This window comes from Myotis nattereri (genome assembly GCF_964212035.1).
Source record: "Myotis nattereri genome assembly, chromosome: 9".
Taxonomy (NCBI): domain Eukaryota; kingdom Metazoa; phylum Chordata; class Mammalia; order Chiroptera; family Vespertilionidae; genus Myotis; species Myotis nattereri.
The window spans coordinates 14,403,688-14,426,343 of NC_138084.1; the positions used below are offsets into that span (position 1 = coordinate 14,403,688).

The window sequence follows — 22,656 nt, forward strand, 5'->3', positions numbered from 1 at the left end:
GTCTTCAACTTGATTACAAATTCATTTAATTCCTCAGGGTCAGATTCCTCTGGTTCCTATTCCTTTTGTTCCCACCTCCATTGCTCATACGTGTAGATGGGCACATCGTGGGCTCTAGATAAATGAGGACTGGTTTATTTTTCTTCTAACTCAGCACATTTATGATCTCCCTCCTCCTCACCTTTATGTAGTGTTCTTTAGGAACTGCTGTCACCCCACCCCAGCAGCCTTTGACAAGACCTACCGGCTGCCAGCAGCAGAAGCCTGCAGCAGGTTCCAAGCAGAGGAATAACAAGATGAGAGCCATAGTATTTATAAAAGTCAGAGCAGGAAATCAGTTGGTGTATTTGGGAGTGGGGAGGGAGGAAGGAGATCAGGACAGAGGATGAAGAGACCAAGTTTCTTGGTCTCTATTTGAATATTGATTTTCATCAATGAAAGCTTCTTTCTTTAAGAACTTTTAAATAATGATATATATTACCTAATGGTAAGGGCACAGGGAACCGTTAACCTCTGGGAACTCTTTGCAACTAAACAACATAAATGCTTTCTAAATAGTAAGCAAGGCTTCCAAACACAGCATCCATATGCCACTCTAACTATACACTGGACAATTAGTTCCCTTTGGCCAAAAGCCACTTTTGTTTAAACCCATATTCTTGGCTATGGCCAAATTTGCCAAAAAACCCTTTTCCTTCTCAGGACCAGGTGCAAGCAATCCCATAGTATCCTTAGGAGAAGGAAGGAGAGGAAGCTAAAATACCGTGAGGAATACTTAGAGACAACAATGTTGCTACAAGTCCAATGACAGGTAAATCTCTAAGTTGCTATTTGGGATCCCCATAGCAACCTTGTCCAGCTGCTTTCCTGGGTTAGCTACTGAGAAATTTGTAAATGACATAAAGGCTGCTCATTACACTGAAGACATACCTACTTTTTTGTTGCTCACCGTTGAGCTGGGTTGGCTATACTTTAACACATTAAAAGGTAAACCTTAGAGTTTAAAAAGTTAGCAGGACAAGGAAAAGGCAGGACCTCACAAACCAAATTATTTCTGAGTTCCCATGACTTCATCCTGTGCCTAGTATGTGTCAGGTAAAATGTTGGACATTCAGGACGTAGTAACAAACAAGATAGAAACTGAAAATTAAAACTGTCAACCCTGCATTTATACCACTTGTCACAAATTTAGGCAAGTAGCCAACCATTTTTATCTGAATGTTCTAAAGAAAAGCTTTTGCAAACCCCTATTTTACTTTATACTTGTTTCAGAACTCCACTCATCATTATCATCATCATCATCAATAGAAACCAGCAGATTGGTTCAGAAAAATCTAAAAGAAACTTCCTTAAAAGGACAGTTGTATATTTTGTACTAACTTGTTAAAAATAGAAGAACCCTATAGCTTTTTTAAGAAAGAATAACAGAGATTTCTGGTGGTACTGGCAACAGACCTTCCCATTCTCTGGAGTACAATGGGGAGTGGGAGACAGATGCCACCAGAGGTAAGGGTGACCCTGCATCTTCTGTGAGTAGGGCTCAAAGCTTTGCTATTGTTAGCCATGCCTCCTCCGATACTAATACTGTGTATTTCTAAGAGGGGTTACTCACAATCGCTATATAGGTCAATACGGATATGAGATTCCTGACCGTCTTTTTAATACCATGTTCTAAATCACCGAACAAGCTAGAATTACCAAGTGAAGATCACTGGAATAATGTAAACTAGCATTTTTATGAGCAATCAGCTCCAACCTTTCATGTTTTCAGTGAGTACATATTACAAAAGCAGACATTTCAGTTTGTTGTTCATTTTTGTACCCTTTCTACTTCCAAAAAGGATTAGAGGTAATTTGCATAGAACACACAACATAAGATTCAGCCATTAATTCAAAATGACATAAGTAGTAAATAATTTATTTTAAGGAAGACATTCTGTTAAGAAACTCAAGTAATTTTCCCCTAACCTTCCTAGTTAGCTAAGCATAGAGGGAACTTTTAGGGTTGTGTAGCCTTCAATGTATAATAATGGAAACGTAATGACTTCTCAGGAGAAAGAATCTTTACTCTGCCATTGTAGTGAGTCTTTACATAAGAAACTTGAGCAACATTAACAAGTAATATCTTAATAACCTCTCTAGGAAAAAATTGCTATTTTATTACATTTAGCTATTTCTTACATTAGCCATTAGTGAAAATGGGAACCTTCATGTGGAATGAGGATAATTTCCCATTAAACAAATCATTGTTCACTTAAGGCAATTAGACTATGTGATCTGGACATCCAGTTGTGGTATTTCACATGCTATTTGAATAAAGCCTGAAGAACCCCACATTAAATAACAATAAACTATCTTTGCTATATGTGCCTTATATCTAGAGCAAGTTGGTGTTTTTGGAAAAAATACATATATAAAATAGCCATCCCCCTGCTCACTAGGGACAGAAGTTGTGACTGCCTGCCATCTTGCTGCTGCCATTGTTCTCAGCCAGGCTCTTGACAAATGCTACATGATAAAGATGATATTTTATTATGGATTCTGAAGATGCCAAATAGCATTTTTATGAAAGTGGGCTAGAGAAGTGCCTCTAACCAGAGCCAAAACTTTTCTCAAAAAGCAAGGTTGGAGCCACTCAACCACTTGAGTAAATGCTATGTAATTTTTAATAACATGCTGGCACTTGAATTCCAGGTACAGTAGTCGAAGAAAGCAATGGTTCCGATGAGATAGAGAATGCAGACGAAACCAAAATGTCGGAAGAGATCTTGGCTTTGGTGGATGAATTTCAACAGGCCTGGCCTCTGGATGGTTTCGGGGGAGCACTAGAGATGAAAGGGCGGCGTCTGGACTTGCAGGGGATACGGGTACTGAAGAAAGGGCCCCAGGATGGAGTGGCCAAAAGCTCTTGCTATGGAGACTGCAGAAGTGAAGACGATGAAGCAACAGAATGGGTAAGAGTTGCCAACTCAATTCTTACAAATTGTAGCGCAATCTTTGGGGGAGGGGAGTTCCTAGTTTTAAAGTGTGATGTTTCTCTTGGATATATGGCACTACTTTGCTCCACACTCCAGTCAGCCTTCACGTTGGAATTGTAGTGCAGGAAGCATGTCATGTGACTTACGTATTGCCAGCTCTTCCTGGAAGGAGAGGAAATGGGGTGGGAGTGAGGCCACACTCAAAGCCCTTATATACAGACATCTTAATTTTCAGTTTCCTCTGTACATTCTTCAAGGATAGGTTACTACTTTCATTTCACTAAACATTTTTTATTTAGACCTTTAAGAATTAAACTGAAGGAAAAAACAACCTTACTTAGCACAGGACTGGTTTTCCTTAAAGCCAGTATCCATAGATTTGATCATTGGTCTCATGTGTCCCTAACATGTTTCCATTTCCCAGATCACATTCCAGGTCAAGCGTGTGAAAAAACCCAAAGGAGACCATAAAAAACCCCCTGGGAAAAAGATAGAATCCAATCAAGCAGAAAATGCACATCGCTCCCAAGCAAACCTGGAGATCACTGGCCCAAAGGTGGCATCTCCAGGGCCACAAGGTAAATTGGAATGTTTTATATGCCAGTTTCTTCCTTCAGATTTTGCTGTCTCAGTTCTCACAAAGGATATGTTTGTGACTTAAAGTAGACGAGAAGGTAATTGGGCTAAGTGAACAAGAAGCCAGGCATTGATATAAAAAGTTTGTTTTGACAGTTTACTTCACTTTTTTACCATTGGCTATTTGGCTTCTATTGTTATCTTGAGCTTAAATATCCTATTGATTCTTAACTTGAAAGTCTAGGTTAATGTATAAAAATGTGGGTTTAAGACTGACTCCCTGGGCTCAAACACCAGTTTTGCCATTTAGTTCCCTGTGCCTCATTTTCCTTATCTATAAAATGGGAATAATAAGTGTGTCTGTCTTGTAGGTTGGTTGTGAGGATTATGAGTTCATACATGTAAAGTGCTTTAAATGAACCAGGCACATAGTGCTCAATATATATTTACTACTTAGTAACATTTTTGTGTGCCGTGTATCTCTTTAAGTATTAGATAAATGCTTTAGCAATACTCCCCAGGAAAAATGCCAGGGGTGGGGATGTCCAGCCCATTGGCCATATAAGGCCTGCAAAATCATTTGGTCTGGCTCTGCCAAGGCATTAGGAGTGTGTTAGTTAAATGTTTGGCCAAATATAGCAAGCTAATTTTTAACTTGCTAATTTTGTATGGCCCACGAATGATGTTATAAATATCCAAATGGCCCTTGGCAGAAAAAAGGCTCCCCACCCCTGTCTAAAGCATGGAAGAGACAAGAGAAGACTGTATCCCAATTTTCAAATAAATATGGATTCTGTCCACTGCAAGTAATAAGCTCCATGATGAATTCTGACAAAGTTCTAAGCAAATTATATTTTTAAATATATTTTTTATTGATTTCAGAGAGGAAGGGAGGAGAGAGAGATAGAAACATCAATGATGAGAGAGAATCATTGATTGTCTGCCTACTGCACGCCCCCTACTGGGGATCAAGCCCACAACCCGGGCATGTGCCCTGACTGGGAACTGAACCGATGACCTCTTGGTTCCTGGGTCCATGGCTCAACCACTGAGCTACACCAGCTGGGCCTGAGCACATTATGCAACAGTTAGTTTGTGAGTCCATGGGGCTAAAGTAGAAATCACTAAGGGTCATTGCAGGTTTTCTAAGAACTAATACAACTGATGCATAACTAATTTCATTCTTTTTTTGGTGAGAGCTCCTAGACTAGAAGACCAGGGAAGTGCCATAGACAATAGACATAATAGAACTGGATTTAGCAAAGCATTTAGTAGAACCTCTTATAATATCCTGTGAACAAGGTGGAGAAATGTGGGCTCAAAGCCTCCCCATTTCCTGCAGAACAAAGTCCAAACTTCCAGTGTGGTGTACAAGACCCTTCATAACCCAGCCTCTCTCTACCCTTCAGCAACATTCTTTGAACTAACCATGCTCTGGTTTTACCTCCTTGCCTTTGCACATGCTGTTCCCTCTGCCTGGAGTGCCCTCATGCCACCTCAGAGGTGCTAAAATATCACTCATTCTTAAACTTCAAACGCAGGTGCCATCTCTTCCTTGGCACCTTCAGGCAGAATTAGTTGCTCTCTCCTCTGTCCAGTTGTTCTGCACCTTCACTCCAGCGATTATCCTCTCGTGTCCTAATGATTTGCTTGTGTTTGCTTTCCTCATTAGACTAGGAGCACGAGGTCAGGCTCTCTTATCATTTCTCTCTGTGTCCTTCGTGTCTCAACACGATTCCCGGTCCCTTATAATACACGCTCAGCCAGTATTTTTCAAGTGAATTTCTTAAATATAAACGAAAAATAAGCTTAATTGTGAAACGGATGGTTTAAGTCTTTAAGTTATTAATTTAAACAGAGTTCATTTGAAACTCTTCCAAACTTCTTTTCTGTTTTATTAAAATCTAAATCTAAAGCCCTGCCTGTACATCAAATGATTTCTTGTTGTGGATTAATTCCTATAGTAGAAAAATAACTGTACAGAACCACAGTTCTCCTTACTGTCCATTCTATTATAATTCCTTTAGAAGAACCCTTTCCAGACAAGACTTAGTTCTGCTTTTTCCTTGGGGACTTGACTTAAGTAAAGGGCCTATACCCAAAAGGTAGTACTTGTGAAGGGTATCAGTAAACAGAGCTGTAAAGGCCCTATATAGCTTTACATAGCATGGTGATTAGGGCCTGCATGCTAGCCAACAGACCTGGATATGCAGTCCTCCATGCCATCTACTGGCCAGGTGGCCTTGGGAAAGTCACTTGATATCTTTGTGCCTCCATTTTCTCACCTGAGAAATGAGGTTTAAAACCTGCCTCATGGTCCTGGACAGGTAGCTCAGTTGTTTAGAGCAGTGGTCGCCAACCTTTCGGACCTCACAGACCACTGGTAGGTCTGCGGACCACCGGTTGGCAACTGCTGGGTTAGAGCATGGTTCCGATACACCAAGGTTGTGGGTTTAATCCCTGGTCAGGACACATATAAGAGTCAACCAATGAATGGATGACTAAGTGGAGCAAAACAAAAAAATCAATGTTTCACTCTCTCTCTCTCCCTCTCTATCTCTCTGTCTAAAATCAATAAATAATTTCTTTAAGTTCCTTAAAAAAAATACCTGCCTCATGAAGTTGTGAATGTAAAGCACTTAGCACGGGACCTGGACCCACAGTAACTGCTCTGGAAATAAGTAGCCTCTCATTATCATCATTATTCCCCACCCTGCTGCTTCTCTATACCCAGTGCTTCTCTACCAGGACTGATTTTTTCCTCCCCCTCTTTCCCTCTCCCCCCTGCCGCCAGGGGACATTTGGCAATATCCAAAGACATTTTTGTTTATCACATCAAGTGGGTAGAGGCCAGGGATACTTCTAAGTATCCACCAATGCAAGGACAGTCCCCACAACAAAGCATTATCCAGCCCACAGTGCTCACAGGCCCAGGTAGGGAAACCTACTTTAGAGGCGTGTTTCTCCTGACTGAGTTAGAGTTGTCTTTAAAATAAAAATGCAGAGGGTTGAAAATTAAGTTTGGTACGAACGTTAACATTGAAGAACATCTTAACCCTTCTCTCATGTTGATTAGTCTGGAATCCAGTGAAGGACTCATTTATTCTCTATCTTGGAGAAGAAGGCTTTGCTCAGAGGGATCTTTCTTCCCGTTGCTGTGAATGACAGGCTCTCTATGTGGTAGAAATTCTGAAAACTAGAAGAATGACTAGCACCTTTAAAACACCAGTCTGGGTGAAGTAATCACCAAGGCATGAGACACTGGATTCTGTTCCTTTGCAACTGTGTCATTAATGACATGCTTCTTTCCCAGGAAAAAAGCGTGACTACCAGAGTCTGGGGTGGCCCAGCCCAGACGAGTGCGTCAAACTGCGCTGGGTAGAGCTGACTGCCATCGTGAGTACCTGGCTGGCAGTTTCTTCAAAAAACATTGAGTGAGTATCTTAAACCTCTCCTTTCCCTGGCATCCGTGTACCAGTGAGCGCCCTGGGCCTCAGCGACATCGAGATGCCCTCTTTTGTCAGAAGCTGTGAGCAGAGGTGGTGCACTAGCCAGGCAGGAAGAGTTGGTGGTTCAGAGGATGACCATTACTGACCACAGCCCACAGATGGGCGCGGCCAGTGCACTGAACAGCCATTCTCAGTGCCTTTGCCCACACTTTTGTAACTTACCCAGATTTACTTAGAATTGAAAGTCCCTCTCTTTTAGAAGCATGAAACCTATAGTCTCACTGACATCATGCACTTGAAAAAGGAGTCGGGGCAAATCTGGATTTACAGACACCTTAGACACCTGCCTCTCTGAGAACTTCTTTTTCCTCCTCAGACACTCGTTCAAATGTTGGCGTTCCCCAAGATTTACCACTAAGCCTTTATAATCGCCCTTGTCAGACTGATGAACTCCCAGAACGTCTCCCAGTTTGTTTTCTATTTTTTATTCCTACTAAGTGCCTCCAGCAGTGCTTAGGCCAGAAATTTGGGAGTCATCCTTAACAATCCTCCACCTTACCCCTCGAATCCAGTCAGTTACCACTTATCATTTCTACCCAATGAGTTTTTTTTGCAAAACCATCTCTTTTCTCCAGCTCCATTGCTGCCTCCTTAAATCAGATCACCATCATCTCCCCTTTCATTCGTGTAGTGGTCTGCTGCTGGTCCTCTTGCTTTATTTCCTCTTGGCTCTATTCGATCCGCTGTCCCCACAGTGCTCAGAATTCTTCCTCAGTTATAAGTCAGTTCTTCAAACGCTCCACTTCTCACTGCTCTTTATACTGGTCCGCACTGTACATCTGCTCCTGTGCCTCCATCTCCAACTCTGTCCTCTCTCCCATCAGGGCCCTCGTACGGGGTGTCTCCTTTGCCGTGTCCTCACCACCTTCTCCCTGCCTGGTTAATGCATACTCATCCTTCTGGTCTCGCTTAAATCTTATTTCCTCGGGGAACTAACTCTTCACACTAACTATCTCCCTCCTCCATCACATAGAGGAAATAGATCCCCTCCTATAGTGTGGCACTGACATTGTACCATGTTTTTAATCTTTTATAACTTATCACATCTGCAACAGTTAAGTCACTCACAAGACTATGAGCACCACAATCGGGGCCTGGGTATGTTTTGTTAATTATGATAGCCCTGGCATTAAATAGCTAGAAATAAAGTTTGGCAGTGCCAGTTTGCCGTATCAGTATATATGACCGTGCATGACAGTTAGCCTGGATATAGCAGGAAAATGACCACTTGGGGACCATGAAGGGAAATACTTATATTTAAATGTAGATATAGAGGACAGCTGTTTTTCTATAAAATTTACTATCTAAACTTCTGTGAGGACAAGTATATTTCTGTCATAAAGGGAAAATAAAAGGAACCACTTGTGGCTATTTACCATTTTCTATACCCTGGGAAAAGAAATCCTAGAAGAAAACCCACCTGGCTTAAAACCCTCCCAGTGAGAGAAAGTGGCCAGCAGGAGTGAGCAAATCCGGCTCCAGGAAGCACAGGAAGGAGCTGCTGAGGGGCCTGGGAACTCCCTGAGCACAGGACTCAAATCCCAGCACTGCTCCTCTGATCTGGGATGGATCCTGAGTCATACATTCAACAGGCAGTTATTGCCAGGCACTGGCGTCCTCACCCTGGTGTCATGAGAGGTCTCTTCCAGTCTGAGAGTCTGTGGTTCCAGGCAATCCTGGTAACATATTGAAGTCATGATCAGCTGATTATTAACACTCTTTCTCCCACCCAGTCAAATGTTTCATGGCTAATGTGGTCATTTCCATTTCCAGCATCACGGAACACATAGATTTTGCCACTCCAATCCAGCAGCCAGCGATGGAGCCGCTTTGCAATGGCAATCTCCCCACCAGCATGCACACCCTGGACCACTTGCACGGGGTTTCCAACCGAGCCAGCCTGCACTACACCGGCGAGAGCCAGCTCACAGAGGTGAGAGCTCGTTTCACTCAGCTTGTCTGTAGTTTTTAGCCCTCAGTCGGGGCGCAGCTGAGAGCAGAAAGCATTATGACCAGGCGATATTTTTATTGTTTTGTTTTTTTGTTCTTTTTAAATAATTTTTATTGATTTCAGAGAGGAAGAGAGAAGGAGAGAGAGAGAGAGAGAGAGAAACATCAGTGATGAGAATCATTGATGGGCTATCTCCTGCACACGCCCCCACTGGGAATTGAGCTGTAACCTGGGCATGTGCCCTTGACGGGAATCGAACCCAGGACCCTTAAGTCCACAGGCCGGCGCTTTGTCCACCGAGCCAAACCAGCTACGGCAGGCCATGTTTTTTTGCCTTTTTTCCTTGGCTGTCATTTCAGTGGCTTTAGGCTAAGCCTGATTCTTTCAGGCCCAGGACTGAGCTTATGCTTTCTTTCTATGACCAGGCAGTTTTAATTCTAATTCACTACTCGGGGTAGGTAGCATTCTGCTTGCTGCCAGATAGACACTCCCCAAGAAATATTGGGGCAGTTCATTCTCCTGTTGGCATTCTGAAAAAGGAAAGAAAGGAGGGCAGACCCAGAATATACCAAAAAGAATTGGGAAAATGTGCCACAAATGTCCAACAATAGAGGATTTGTTACATAAATGTTGGTATAGATGTGTGATAGTAAAAAGTGGAATCATTAAGAAAGATGTATAGAAATACATTTAGTCACATGAAGAAATTTATTATGTGAAAATGGTGACAGTATGCAGTGTGATCCCATATTCTGTAAGAGAAATATGTGTATACACAGAAAAATTGGAAAGATATATGTAAAGATATTAACAGTGGTTATGTTTGGGTGACAGGATTATAAACAGTTTCTATTTTCTTTATTCTGTTTTCTAACGTTGCTAGAATGAATGTGTTTTACGTGTCTATAATTTTTGTTAACTCGGAGAGGCCTGAAGGGATGATATAATGGCCTTAAACGCATCTTCCATAAAATGCCTTACCAACAGGACCACAGATTGTGCCCTAGGGAAAGAGCTTGCGTTTGTGGGTTAGTGCCCAACTCAGCAGCAGCAGTGTTGTCTAGACCAGCCGTGGGCAAACTACGGCTCACGGGCCGGATCCGGCCCGTTTGAAATGAATAAAACTAAAAAAAAAAAAGACCATACCCTTTTATGTAATGATGTTTACTTTGAATTTATATTAGTTCACACAAACACTCCATCCATGCTTTTGTTCCGGCCCTCCGGTCCAGTTTAAGAACCCATTGTGGCCCTCGAGTCAAAAAGTTTGCCCACCCCCGGTCTAGACCCTGCCTCGCTTTCACTCCTAATCTACCGTCTTCCTTCCTGTGGCAGGTATTACAAAATCTCGGCAAAGACCAGTATCCACAGCAGTCCCTTGAGCAAATTGGCACCCGAATTGCCAAAGTTTTGGAAAAGGTAAGTCACCCTGTAGAGAAGCTGGGAACTATTGCCACCCTGTAACCTTTCCAGATTATTTGTCACTCAATGCTGGTAACCTCTTCTGTTAGTTACTTGGCACTTGGTAACTAAAGGGACGACATGAAAAAGCCCCACACAGAATGTTTCAATCATTTTTCCATTACTTTTCTCATCACTTGGTTAGCATTTTTCTGCTGCTTTACTTACCTTCTGTGATGAAAACTACCTCATTGGTTTTCTCCAGCATGGGGGTGGAGAGGTGGTGGTCCTGGGAACCACGCAATCTCGGCGTGAAACAAGCCAGGTGTTCCAGTGTTGAAGAATATTAGGTATTTCAGATTGTGGATGGGAAACACACCTTTAAATACCTATTACTCTTGAAATTGAAATAAAATATTTGGAAAACTGCATTTTCATACAGCCTACAGAAAATAGAATGAGAGTCTCCCAGACTGCTCCTCTGCTGCCTCTGTGTGAGACTCACGTAGAACAGTGATTGTCAACTGCTGTGCTGCTAGAATTTATGAAACATGCAACATCTGACTATTTAGTCAGGGGCACTAACCACTTTTCCCTTAGATTGTAAAAAAAAAAAAAAAAAGACAACAGCCAACACAACAATAGCCATCTGGTGTAAATGAATCAAAAGTATACCTATTTTTGGTCAGATCAGCAAAAAATATATTTTTGGTATGCTGCAGAATTTTAGTAATTAGTGTGTGCTATGAGATGAAAGGGGTTGAAAATCGCTGATGTAGAGAGCACAGTTTTCTACATTAAAATTAATTATACTTCCATATCTCTCTCCTTTATTACAATGTATATTGAAGAGTACCGTGATTAAGAGGATCAACTTCCAGCCTGACTTAGCGGTACAATAGGAATAGTATAATCACACCACTTTAAAGGAGAGGAACCTGAAAGCATGTAGCAGTCACTGTTCGTGTCATTCTGAAATCCTTCTGGACATATGTCACCATTTCCCCTACTTTCAGAGTAGGGACTGTTTCTGGCAGTTGATAAAGTTTCATTTTCTAACTCTGTAAGTCCCAGCTTGAAAGCATTTTCTCAAAATTCTGCTTGAAAACTACACAGTTCCTCACTCAGCTCTGCTCTCCGTTACTACCACATTACACGTGGTTTTTAAAAAACCGTTTGTCACCTTCATCACTCTCCCTGCAAGTCCTCCCTGCCAGGCCCACAACTGCGTTAGGTACTTTTTCTGTACTGACAGATGCAGCCTCGCTGTGTTTTGCCAGTAGACAGCAGTGCCTCCTTCCAGCCTCCAGCAGCCAGTTCCGGTGCTCGTCCAGCTCCTGTACGAGTCTCACGGCTGCTCCTTCAACAGATGTCTACAACCATTCCCCAGACTGATGCCACACATTTTAACTTTGTCATGGCCACACTCCATTCTTGATCCCAAATACTATTTCAGCTGCTTCCGCCTAAAAAAACCGCCCAAAATTTACTGGCTTAAAACAAAACTCTTATTTGCTCAACATTCTGCAGTCTGAGTTGAGCTCAGCTGGCCATTTCTTCTGGACTCACTTGGCATCATTCATGCAACTGCAGACATGGAGCCTCCTATGGGGCTGCCACCAAAGCAGGCTTTAGCCACATGTCCGGTGCCTCAGCCAGAGTGGCTGGAATAGCCGGGCCACCACTGGGCATGTTCTCCCTCCACATAGTCTCTCCAGCACCCTGGCTGCACCTGTTTACACGGGGCCTCCGGGCTCTACGAGGGCAAAGGCGGGAGCATCAGCCTCCTAGCCTGTGCAGGGCCCTGGAGCAGCACCACTCTGTCCAAGCAAGTGCCAGGGCCTCTCCAATCCAAGGCAGGGGGAATGTCCTCCGCCTGCGCGTAGTGACAGAGCATGTGTGGCTCACCTCTACTCCACCACAGTTCCCCTCGAAGGAGCCATGAGGCTGACAGTTTCGCACCAGAAGTGATGGAATCCCGAAGCCAGTTGACATCTCTAAAGGTGGGAAAAGAAAACAAGCCTAGAATTCTATACCAGCACAAATATCCTCCAAGTATGAAGGTGCAATAAAGATGTGTTCAAACAAATAGGAATTCAGAGACTTCAACACCAGTAGGCCTGCACTGAAATAAGAATTAAAGGGAGTTCTTGGAACATGCAAGGGGGAATAAAGAGCACTGGAAAGGAAAATGTAAATGACATAACGATACAAAATAAGGCCTGTAGTACCCTGAGGAGCTTCATCCAAAGAAAGGCTTGAAAATAGAACACAAATACCGGTAGTTAAATACAAAAAGATTATATAATTTAAGCATTTAGTATGGAATAGACTTTTTTAAAAAAATCTAACTATATGCTTATAAGAGAAACACTTTAAATGCTAGGGTACAGAGCGTTGAAAGTACAAAGATGGAAAATAATATATTGTGCAAACAATAAAAAAAGAAAGCTGGTATAGGTACACTCTTGTTAGAAAAAGATAAACCTTGAAGCAAGAAGCATGACTACAATTGGAGGGCTATAATAAAAGTGATAATGGAAATGTTAGTGATGATATAGAGCAAGCATGGCAAACTCGTGGCCTGTAGGCCACATGCAGCCCACAACGAATAGTTTTGCGGCCCAGCCAATACAACAGTATGTAAGAAACGTTTTAATAAAGATTTCATAACTTAATTTTTGCAATGTCCTGTTATACATAATTATTAATAACGAACTACAACTAATGACTGATACTATAATCGTGTTGCATTCATTTCCCTTACGCGCCTTACACGCAGGCATACCATTTCTCTCCACTAATATTAGCAGCGAATATTTTAGCAGCCTATTGCCACGTCATTAGTCTTGTACTGACTTGTTTGGTGTGCGCAACAGGAAATATTTCACTTTCGGAGAACAAGAAAAATAGGTTTATTTGCGTTATGCTTATTAATTTGTGTAATTATTCAGTGTCTGGTAAGTAAATGTTCAAGAAAAAAATATTAATTTTTATTAAAATGTTCTATTTTTTTTTCTTTTTTTAAATATATTTTATTGATTTTTTACAGAGAGGAAGGGAGAGAGATAGAGAGTTAGAAACATCGATGAGAGAGAAACATCGATCAGCTGCCTCCTGCACATCTCCCACCGGGGATGTGCCCGCAACCCAGGCACATGCCCTTGACCGGAATCGAACCCGGGACCCCCCAGTCCGCAGGCCGACGCTCTATCCACTGAGCCAAACCGGTTTCAGCAAAATGTTCTATTTTATGTTAACAATTACTCATTTATTTAAGCCCTTTGTATTCAGCATGTCTATTGAAATAAACCTACGTTTCTATGAAAATTGAAGCTTTTGTTTTTTTGTGGCCCACATAAACTTAAACCTTGTTTATTTGGCCCGTGTTAGCCTTTGAGTTTGACATGCTTGATACAGAGCAACATTTAGGATAGTGTGTGCCTCTGGAGAAGAGGCCAGAGGCTGGAATAGTGTAAGAACACGTTGGTAGACGCAAGTTTATTCTTTGATAGGGTGACAGTTTCTGGGATAGTCATTATTTTGTGCTTTACAGCATAAGTGTATATTTTATACAATTACATATTTATTATATATAATTATATAAATGTCAAGTATTAGCATTGAAGAAAGATAATTGTATTATTTAATATATATTTTTAAAATATATTTTTATCGATTTCAGAGAGAAACGGAGAGGGAGAGAGAAATAGAAACATCAGTGATGAGAGAGAATCATTGATTGACTGACTCTTGCACGCCCCTCACAGGGGATTGAGCCTGCAACCTGAACATGTGCCCTAACCGGAAATTGAACCATGACCTCCTGGTTCACAGGTCGATGCTCAACCACTGAGCCATGCCTGCCGAGCTAATTGTATTTCTTTAAAAAGGAATCCTTTAGGGAAACCAGTCAAGGTATGAAGTCACTAAGAAGGAGGAATAAATTAGGCTGGCTTCAGATTTCTCTGCAGCAGCCATCCATGCCAAGAGGCAATGGGAGCAACGCCAGCATAATATTCAAGGAAAGAAAGAATGAGCCACGACTTTATATCCAGCCAGCTGGCCCTCAAGTTTGAAGGCTGCAGACAGAAAGTTTTGAACATATACGATTGTGTTAGTGTTCTAGGGCTGCCATAATAAAATACCACTGACTGGGTGGCTTAAACAACAATTCATTGTCTCACAGTTCTGGAGGCTACAAGACCAAGATCCAGGTGCCAGGAGGGTTGCTTTCCTCTGAGTCCTCTCTCCTTGGCTTGCAGATGGCAGTCCTCTTGCTGCCTGTTCACATGCTCATGCCTTTTTACACTGACCTGGGATGTCTCTTCCTCTTCTGTAACTCCTTCATACCGATCCAGTCAGACTGGAGGAGGGCCCCATACAAATGGCCTCTTTTACCATAATCACATCTTTAAAGCTCTTATCTCCAAATACAAGTTGCATTCTGAGGTTCTAGCACTAGAGGTTGAGACCTCAAATATGAATTTTGGAGAAACAGATGTCAGTCCATAACAATCTCAAGAGGCTGTTGTTCCTGTGCATTCTTCTGGAGGAAACTACTAAAAGATGAACTTCACCCAACGAGAGATGATTGGGGAAACCACACGAAAGTTTATGTCAGTGATCAATTAATATATTTAATTGCGGAACCAATACAGAAACAAAGGTAGGCAATAGGGTGACAGGACAAAATAGAAATGTTACATGCCTTGACAATGAAGAATGATAAAATTACCAAAAAATTAGACTGGGAGAACAAAATAAGCTAGGAAGCATGGTCAGCTTTCTGATTGCATCATCTGTAATTGCTGGGAGTTAGAGACCATCCATCAAAACGGGCAAATGAAATAGATAGGAAAATCTAAAACTGGACCTAAATTAAGTACTAGAATTTTGTCTTTGGTAAAGGCAGAATCTTAGTGTGGGGAGAGATGAATTATCCATGAAATATTATTAGGACAACTGAGTAGCCATCTGGAAAAAATAAACTGGAGCCATATTATTTAAGCCAAGTTAAATTTCAAATGGATCAAAATTTTATGAAAAATAAAACAAAGTTCTGTAAAACGTATTGATAACCTTGAAATAAGCAAGACCTTCCTAACTGCCTCTGAAAATCCAGATGTCATCAGAAATAAATACACTGAACTGTGTAGAAATGAAAACCGATGTCACATAAGCACCATAAGTTCAGGTGGGCTTCGAAAACTGAGCGAGTGCATCTGTAATTCATGTCACCAGCAATGGACTAATCTTCCAAATATATGAAGAGCTTTTTCAAATAGATAAGATGAAAACCTCACAGAAAAGTTAACAAAATATAAGAATAGAAACAGAAAAATACAAAAGAATGTCAAACATGAAATGATCAGCTCCACTCATAAGGAATACAGATTTAAACCACATTTTTTCACCCATCAAAGGTACAAGAGTTTAATAACACACTCGGCAGAGAGGCTATCAGGAAGCAGGATACCCACATATTTCTGGTGGGAGACTAATTTCTACGATCCGATGGAGGACACTGTAATGATTTCTATCAAAATGACAAGTGTGTGTCCCCTTGACAAAGCATGCCACACCTGGAAACGATTTCTACAAGTGCACCTGCACAAATGCAGAATTACACCTAGACAGGTTATCTGTGCAGCATTATTTGTAACAGTAAAAACTGGGGGGGAGAGGAATATTCACTAATAAGGATCTAGTTTAATAAATAATGGTGCATCCATATAATGAAATACTATGCAGTTGAAAACAGAAGAAGGATGAGGCTTTCTGTACTCTGATGGAAAAAGATCTCCAAGTTGTATTGTTAGTGAAAAAAGCTAAGTGCAGGTATATAAGGAATAAGTTATATAAAAAAAAGCGTGGGGGATAAGCCTGCATTCATAGCTGCAGGTATAATGCAGAAAATTCTAGAAGGTTACATAAGTAACTAAGAATAGTGTTTACTGATATACTGTAGAGACAAGGATGGGAGGAAGGCTTTTGACTGTATATAACTTTGTACAATTTCCAGCTTTTGAAACATGTGAATGAATTACCTGTTCCAAAAGTCAAGTCATTGTAAATGAAGCACATGGACCTGAAATACAGCTCTGCTGTTTAGTAGTTGAGTAGATTTGGAAAAGACACTCGACCTCTCTAAGTCATAGTTTCTCATCTATGAAAAGGCTGAAATAGTAGAATCAAGCTCATAAGATTGTTCCTAGGATTCATGAGAGGGTGGAGGTAAGGTGCGTAACAGGGTGCCCGCACCTAGTAAATACTCAGTTAAGTGGTTATTAACTCGTGTTACTGTTCGTAATCTTGGTGGTAAATGAATATGTTACTTAAGAGACATCGGCTCTACTGTCCATTCCTTCGTAGAACCAGACTTCCTGGGTCCTTTCCAGCATGGCGGCCCTCTACTGGAGAGTCAAAGGCCAAGGGAAGAAGGCGATCGACTGCCTGCGCCAGGCCCTCCACTACGCTCCACACCAGATGAAGGTGTGTGTGCCCCCCAGGTCTGCCTGTCCCTGGGTCCTTCCCATTGCCCAGTGGTGTGTCCTTAGGTTTCAGCTGGCTCAGCCAGTAAGATGGCAGAAGGCTGGGATAGGGCAGAAGAGCCTGTGACCGCCCTCATGCCCTGCCGCAGGCCTGTGAGTAATGCCCATCCTCATGCCTTCCCTACCTCAGTAAGTTGGGGCCTGGGGGAAGCGCTTCAAGATCACTGTCAGAGATGACCTCATTGATATCCTTCCACCGTATCAGAGCCACCCAGCGTACGGCAGGGCCACTGGCCTGGGCAGGCCACCACCTTAGAGGTCGCCCTGGAATTAGCTAACCCCTGGGCCTGGAGGCCTGCTGTACTTGTTTTGCTTACACTCCTGAAGTAAGCTTGCTTCCAGACACCGAAACAAGAAAATTTCCATTTCTTCATACACATCAGCCAGTTCCTGTTCTTTGTTCAACTTCACCTCTTACACACACACACACACACACACACACACACACACACACACACCAGCTAACCCCCTATAACCTCAGTCTTTTCAAAAAGCCCATTACTGTTATGATGACTGAGAATGTACGGTTTTTTAACAGCACATTGTACCCACATGTGCTGAGGTCTGCATTAACCTCCAGATCTCATTCTCCCTAAAGACACCCTGATGTCCTTTGTTCACTGGGCAGCACAGGGAAAGGGGAGGGTCCCAGGCTCACCCCCTAGGCATTGCTGAGTTCTAAATGCAGCGCTGCCTCTTACCAGCTTTGTGATCTAGGCACGTTATTAAACCTCTGTGACCTCGTATATTGTTACACACTCTTATGGGTGTCCAGTTAGGTCTAAAATGGCTCCTTCCCCCACCCCCACACCCCGTTTCTTCTGAATCGCCTGTAGAACCCAGTACAATGTGTTATAGATAGTTGCTCAGGAAACACATTTAAAGGGAATAAATATTTGTGGTGACAATAATGTTGCCATTGTTCAACCCATCACTCTGTGCTCTTAACTGCCAGGCAGTAGGGAAGGGCCAAGACTCTAGATCGGGGCTCAGAGAACTTTTACTGCAAAGGGCGGAGAGTAAGAAATGTTAGTGTGGCAGGCAGACAGCCTCTGCTGCAACCGCTCGGTTCTGTCACGGTAACATAAAACAGCCGCAGAAGTAAGCAAAGGGATGGGATGTTTGTGTTCCAATAAAACGCACTAAAGCTGCAGCCCGCTGGACATGGCCCGTGGGCCAAAGTCTGCCAGCCCCTGCTTCAGATGGTGCGGTGGTCTTTGCAGGAAATACTTTTGCTCCATGACAGCATGACTCAAGTGTGGCCTGTGACAGGTGTCAGCCCATTAACTATTTATTACTGGTTTGAAGTGAGGTGAGGAGTTTGCACTAGAATGTAAACCAACAGCTCCACTCAGCGGGGTGTTTCCTCAGCTAACATTTTTGTTTTGCATGCGTGTGTGTGTGTGTGTGTGTGTGTGATTGATTTTAGAGAGAGGGGAAGGGAGAGAGAGAGAGAAACATCGATTTGTTGTTCTACCCATTCGTGCATTCATTGGTTGCTTCTTGTATGTGCCATAACCAGGGATCAAACCTGCAACCTTGGTGTATCCGGACAAGGCTCTAACCAACTGAGCTACTCAGTCAGGGCTGTTTTGTTTGTTTTTTAAAGCAAGACTTTCTCAGAAAGAGAAGTAATGCATTGGTTTATATTCCGGTGCTAGCTCCTTACCTGTCACAGACCAGTAGCCAACAGCAGACTAACTCATCGAGTTACCAGGAAAGCCGACTGCATTATTTATGATCACAAAAACCAAGGACGACAACATGCTTCCTTAGATCCACCTTTGTGGATGCCAATCTTGAACTGAGTTCTGCTTGTAAACTTTACTGTTTCTTGTAGTTCCAGTCAAGACACATCCAGCAACTTTTTGGTTGTACAGTCAAAGGTGCTTGAGTCATTGGCATGTGAGATAAATATACCTGCATGTTAGTCTTAGGTTCTGGTACAAATGGCATGCCATTGTGCTGCCATTTTTGTACTATCAGGACTTGACTGGTGTGCGGACACTTCTGAAAAAAAAAAGGGGGGGGGATAAAAAAAAAAACAAGAACAAAAGCTCAATATTCTTCCCTTCTCACCATTCTCCTTCCTGTCCCAGGATGTACCTCTGATTAGCCTGGCCAACATCTTGCACAACGCCAAGCTCTGGAACGACGCCGTCATAGTGGCCACCATGGCGGTAGAGATTGCGCCACACTTTGCTGTGAACCACTTCACCCTGGGCAACGTCTACGTGGCGATGGTGAGGCTGGCGTGTGGGCAGGCGCACCTACTCTGCCACGGTCTCTCAGTGGCTCAGCTGTGCTTTCAGATCGTATTTGACTATGTCAGTGTCCTCCAGTTTCCTGTAAGTTTTGTGTCCAAAATCGGTAGCTCCAGCAAAGGTATATTTTATAGATAAGGAGTTTGTGAGTTTTTAAAAATAGTAAATGGAAGTCATCTAAATAGTCTCAAGTAACACTGACAGCAGAGTCAGATTCACCTACAGTTTTTGGAGACACCACCTGTTCTTGAAAACCTCACTCACACTCCACATGGTCGTTGGGCCACATACTTACCACTGCACTCATGGTGACCTGTGCATATTTCTCTTGCTGTATTTTCACTGTGCTTTAGAATTTTTGCTTAAGTATTTGTCTCCCCCAGACTAGGAGCTCCTTAGGAAAAACACTGCTCTTCATCTCCCTGTTTCCAGCACTTAACAGTGTCTGGCGCACAGTAGGTGCTCACCAAATGTTCAGTAGATGATGAAATGCCCCTAGTTTCATGGGACACCACTGACAGAGAAAACAGCACACCCATCATCCAGAACGTCATTCTGGTCAGAAACAAGGACTGATTTGAGAACTTAAATTCTGGAGGTCCCCCAGAAGCTCCAGAGCCGAATTTAACATGAGAATCATGCCTCCACTTCCATCTAAAACCCAGTGTCCCAACATGGGGCTGTTCCCAGGGTGTGCCCAGGAAAGGGTCACAGAATGAGCAGCTGCAGGCTGCTTCAGGGATCATCCTCGACTTTCAGAGCAGGAAGTGTAGTTTGGCCAGGTAGGTGTTGGTCAATGTGCGATTGCCCTCTGCTGCTTGAAACTGAAGAATCTGTTTTCATCCCCAGCAAATGTGACAGTTTCTACCCTGAAGAGGAATTCTTTCTCTTATCTGCCAGAAGGAGTCATTTAACCAGCTGGTGTGGGCTGGTTTTTTGAGAGGATTAGTCTAGGTAAAAGATAAACGCCTTCCATGGCAGTGATCATTTCCAAGTCATGCCCATGTTTTAGATGTTAGGGAGGATAAAAACTGTTTCAAAGTCTAATTGAGATACGTATCTGACTTGACTTCCATCCCTCCCACTACAGTAGAATATCCAGGCAGATGTGTAATGAGCATTTGTCGGGCATGTTTCTAGAGGTTTCTGTGGGGATTGAATGGAGGAACTTGATAAAGCACCTAGCACAGTGCCTGGCACACACAGGTACTCATGATGTTAGCTCTTACTCTTACCACCCCAGTTACTCCCGCCGCTGGCAGACCTGTGTAAAGTGGCCCCTCCCTCTGCTTCCTGACTCTCACTTTGTGATGTTGCAGTTGGGGGTGGAGGCAGTTGTTTCCTCTCAGACCTGGCTTTTCTCAGCACATGGAGAAAATGCACAGATTCTCACTAGCACAGAGGTGCTTTCTGAGGGGGTTCCAATGTATATTTAGTCTGGCGGCAGTACCTCTCAATTTGTCCCTTTGCCCCTCGCAGGAAGAGTTTGAAAAGGCGCTGGTGTGGTACGAATCAACTCTGAAGCTGCAGCCCGAGTTTGTCCCGGCCAAGAACCGAATCCAGACCATCCAGTGTCACTTAATGCTGAAGAAGGGACGACGTTCCCCATAGGGCACCCTCCTTTCTCTCTCTCTCCTCATGCTCCTAAAGAAAGAATAAGAAACCAATCATTGTCTATCTACTTTAAATGACGTGTGAAAATAACTGAGACTTATAACAGGACTTTTATGTATGTGGGAATGGTTTGTTTTTGTTTTTAAGCTCCTTCTTCCCCCAGCCAACCTCAGAAACAGATTTCTGAAAGGAAAATGCAGCTGAAAGATGGTGTGTAAATACTGAGCCAAGGCGTTTCTGGAGCTGTGCTCTGTCTCCAAAACCTCGAGGCCCTCAGGGCTCTTCGCAGTGGTCCAGCCAGCCTCCCCCTCTGGGCGGGGACAAACCGCCCGCCCTCCACTTCCTGTCCTAGCCTCATAGCCTCAGCTGCAGAAGCCCACCCGGCACCAGGCACCACGGGGTGAGAAGCAGCTCCCTTCGCTCTCCGCCAGATCTCCCTGCTGCCCAGTTTCGCCCATTCCGTTCCATGCTGCTATGTGACAAACTCAGAGGTAGTCTGCAGGGGAGGCGGGGGAAATGATTTTTAAAACAAAATATTCGCAACAGCAAAAACCCTTAGAATCACCTGACCATTGTATGTTATTTATGTTGGGGAGGGAGGGGGGCTGAGAAGGGGAATCAGTGGTGTACAACATCTTTATCATGTGTAAGTTGATTACAAATCACAAGGAAACCAATAAGTTGAAATCCTATATCCCAGGTCTATATATATAGAATATGTATATTTGAAGCCCTCTACAGACTGGGTCTGTGTTTTACTAATTCTCTGTTCACTGTGTAACCCATCTTGGAATAAGGTGTGAGTGGCAGCTCCCTCTCCCTGAGGCCTTCAAACTTGGTCCTCAGGGGTGTGATGAGCCAGGGTCCAGTGTTTCCCGACAATGCTGTCACCTCTGGTCCCAGGGGAATCAGAAACTCCAGACATTTTGGAATCTTCAAGGGCACATACTGAGAACAAAAATAAAAGTCGTCTATGATCAAAACAGGTCTGTTGTGTGGTTCTTCTTTAGAGCGGGCTACCTGGGACAGCTGCGAAGCCCGCCTGTCCCTGCATCCGAGCCGGAGCCCTGGCCACCTTTATCTTTGCACAGCAGCCCAGGGAGGGGGGACATCTTCACTAGGCTTATGGTCCATGGACGTATTAGCATGAACCTCTGACAAGGAAGGATGTACGGTCAGCAGGTGCTCAGAGTTGAGTGTATGTGGACCTTCCTAGAAAGGGAGGAGGAACGTAGCCAGTCACGTCCCCTCCGGGAGAGCTGGGCCTCAAGTTCGTCGAGTAAGCTTCGCGGAGACTCTTGGTGAGAGTTACACAGTATGAAATTGAGCAGCCCTTTGGGCCAGGACTGCACAGGAGACAGGACTTCTGCAGACTTTCCAAGAACATCCTCGTGCCGAAACCGGTTTGGCTCAGTGGATAGAGTGTCGGCCTGCGGACTGAAAGGTCCCAGGTTCGATTCCGGTCAAGGGCATGTACCTGGGTTGCGGGCACTTCCCCATTGGGGGATGTGCAGGAGGCAGCTGATCGATGTTTCTCTCTATCCCTCTCCCTCTCTGTAAAAAATCAATAAAATATATTTTTTAAAAAAAGAACATCCTCAGACACCAATCATGTCAGATACTGGAGCACAGACCATATGAGTGCCTAGAGAAGATGAGCAGTGAACTCTATCTGTCCTTCATGCAACTAGAGTCCAACTAATTCCACTCAGTTTTATCAGATGTATTTTGAGAATAAGCTCATTTGTAGCAGAACAAAGTGAGACTTTAATCACTAGCAGGATATTTATAAATTAATGTGTGTGTATT

General features: G+C 43.2%; 1 protein-coding gene across 3 annotated transcripts in view; it reads left to right on the forward strand.

Annotated features, from left to right (window-relative positions):
• Positions 1–21,830, forward strand: part of TTC17 (tetratricopeptide repeat domain 17) — an 87,856-nt gene extending 66,026 nt beyond the window's left edge. For all 3 annotated transcript variants that reach the window (XM_081099070.1, XM_081099071.1, XM_081099072.1), the window contains 8 exons: positions 2,695–2,954; positions 3,403–3,556; positions 6,868–6,988; positions 8,837–8,996; positions 10,350–10,433; positions 16,791–16,910; positions 19,069–19,212; positions 20,713–21,830. In XM_081099070.1, the coding sequence (XP_080955196.1) occupies positions 2,695–2,954; positions 3,403–3,556; positions 6,868–6,988; positions 8,837–8,996; positions 10,350–10,433; positions 16,791–16,910; positions 19,069–19,212; positions 20,713–20,844 (1,175 nt within the window). In that variant the 3' untranslated portion in view covers positions 20,845–21,830. The remainder of the gene's footprint in view (positions 1–2,694; positions 2,955–3,402; positions 3,557–6,867; positions 6,989–8,836; positions 8,997–10,349; positions 10,434–16,790; positions 16,911–19,068; positions 19,213–20,712) is intronic.
• Positions 21,831–22,656: the final 826 nt, after the last annotated feature.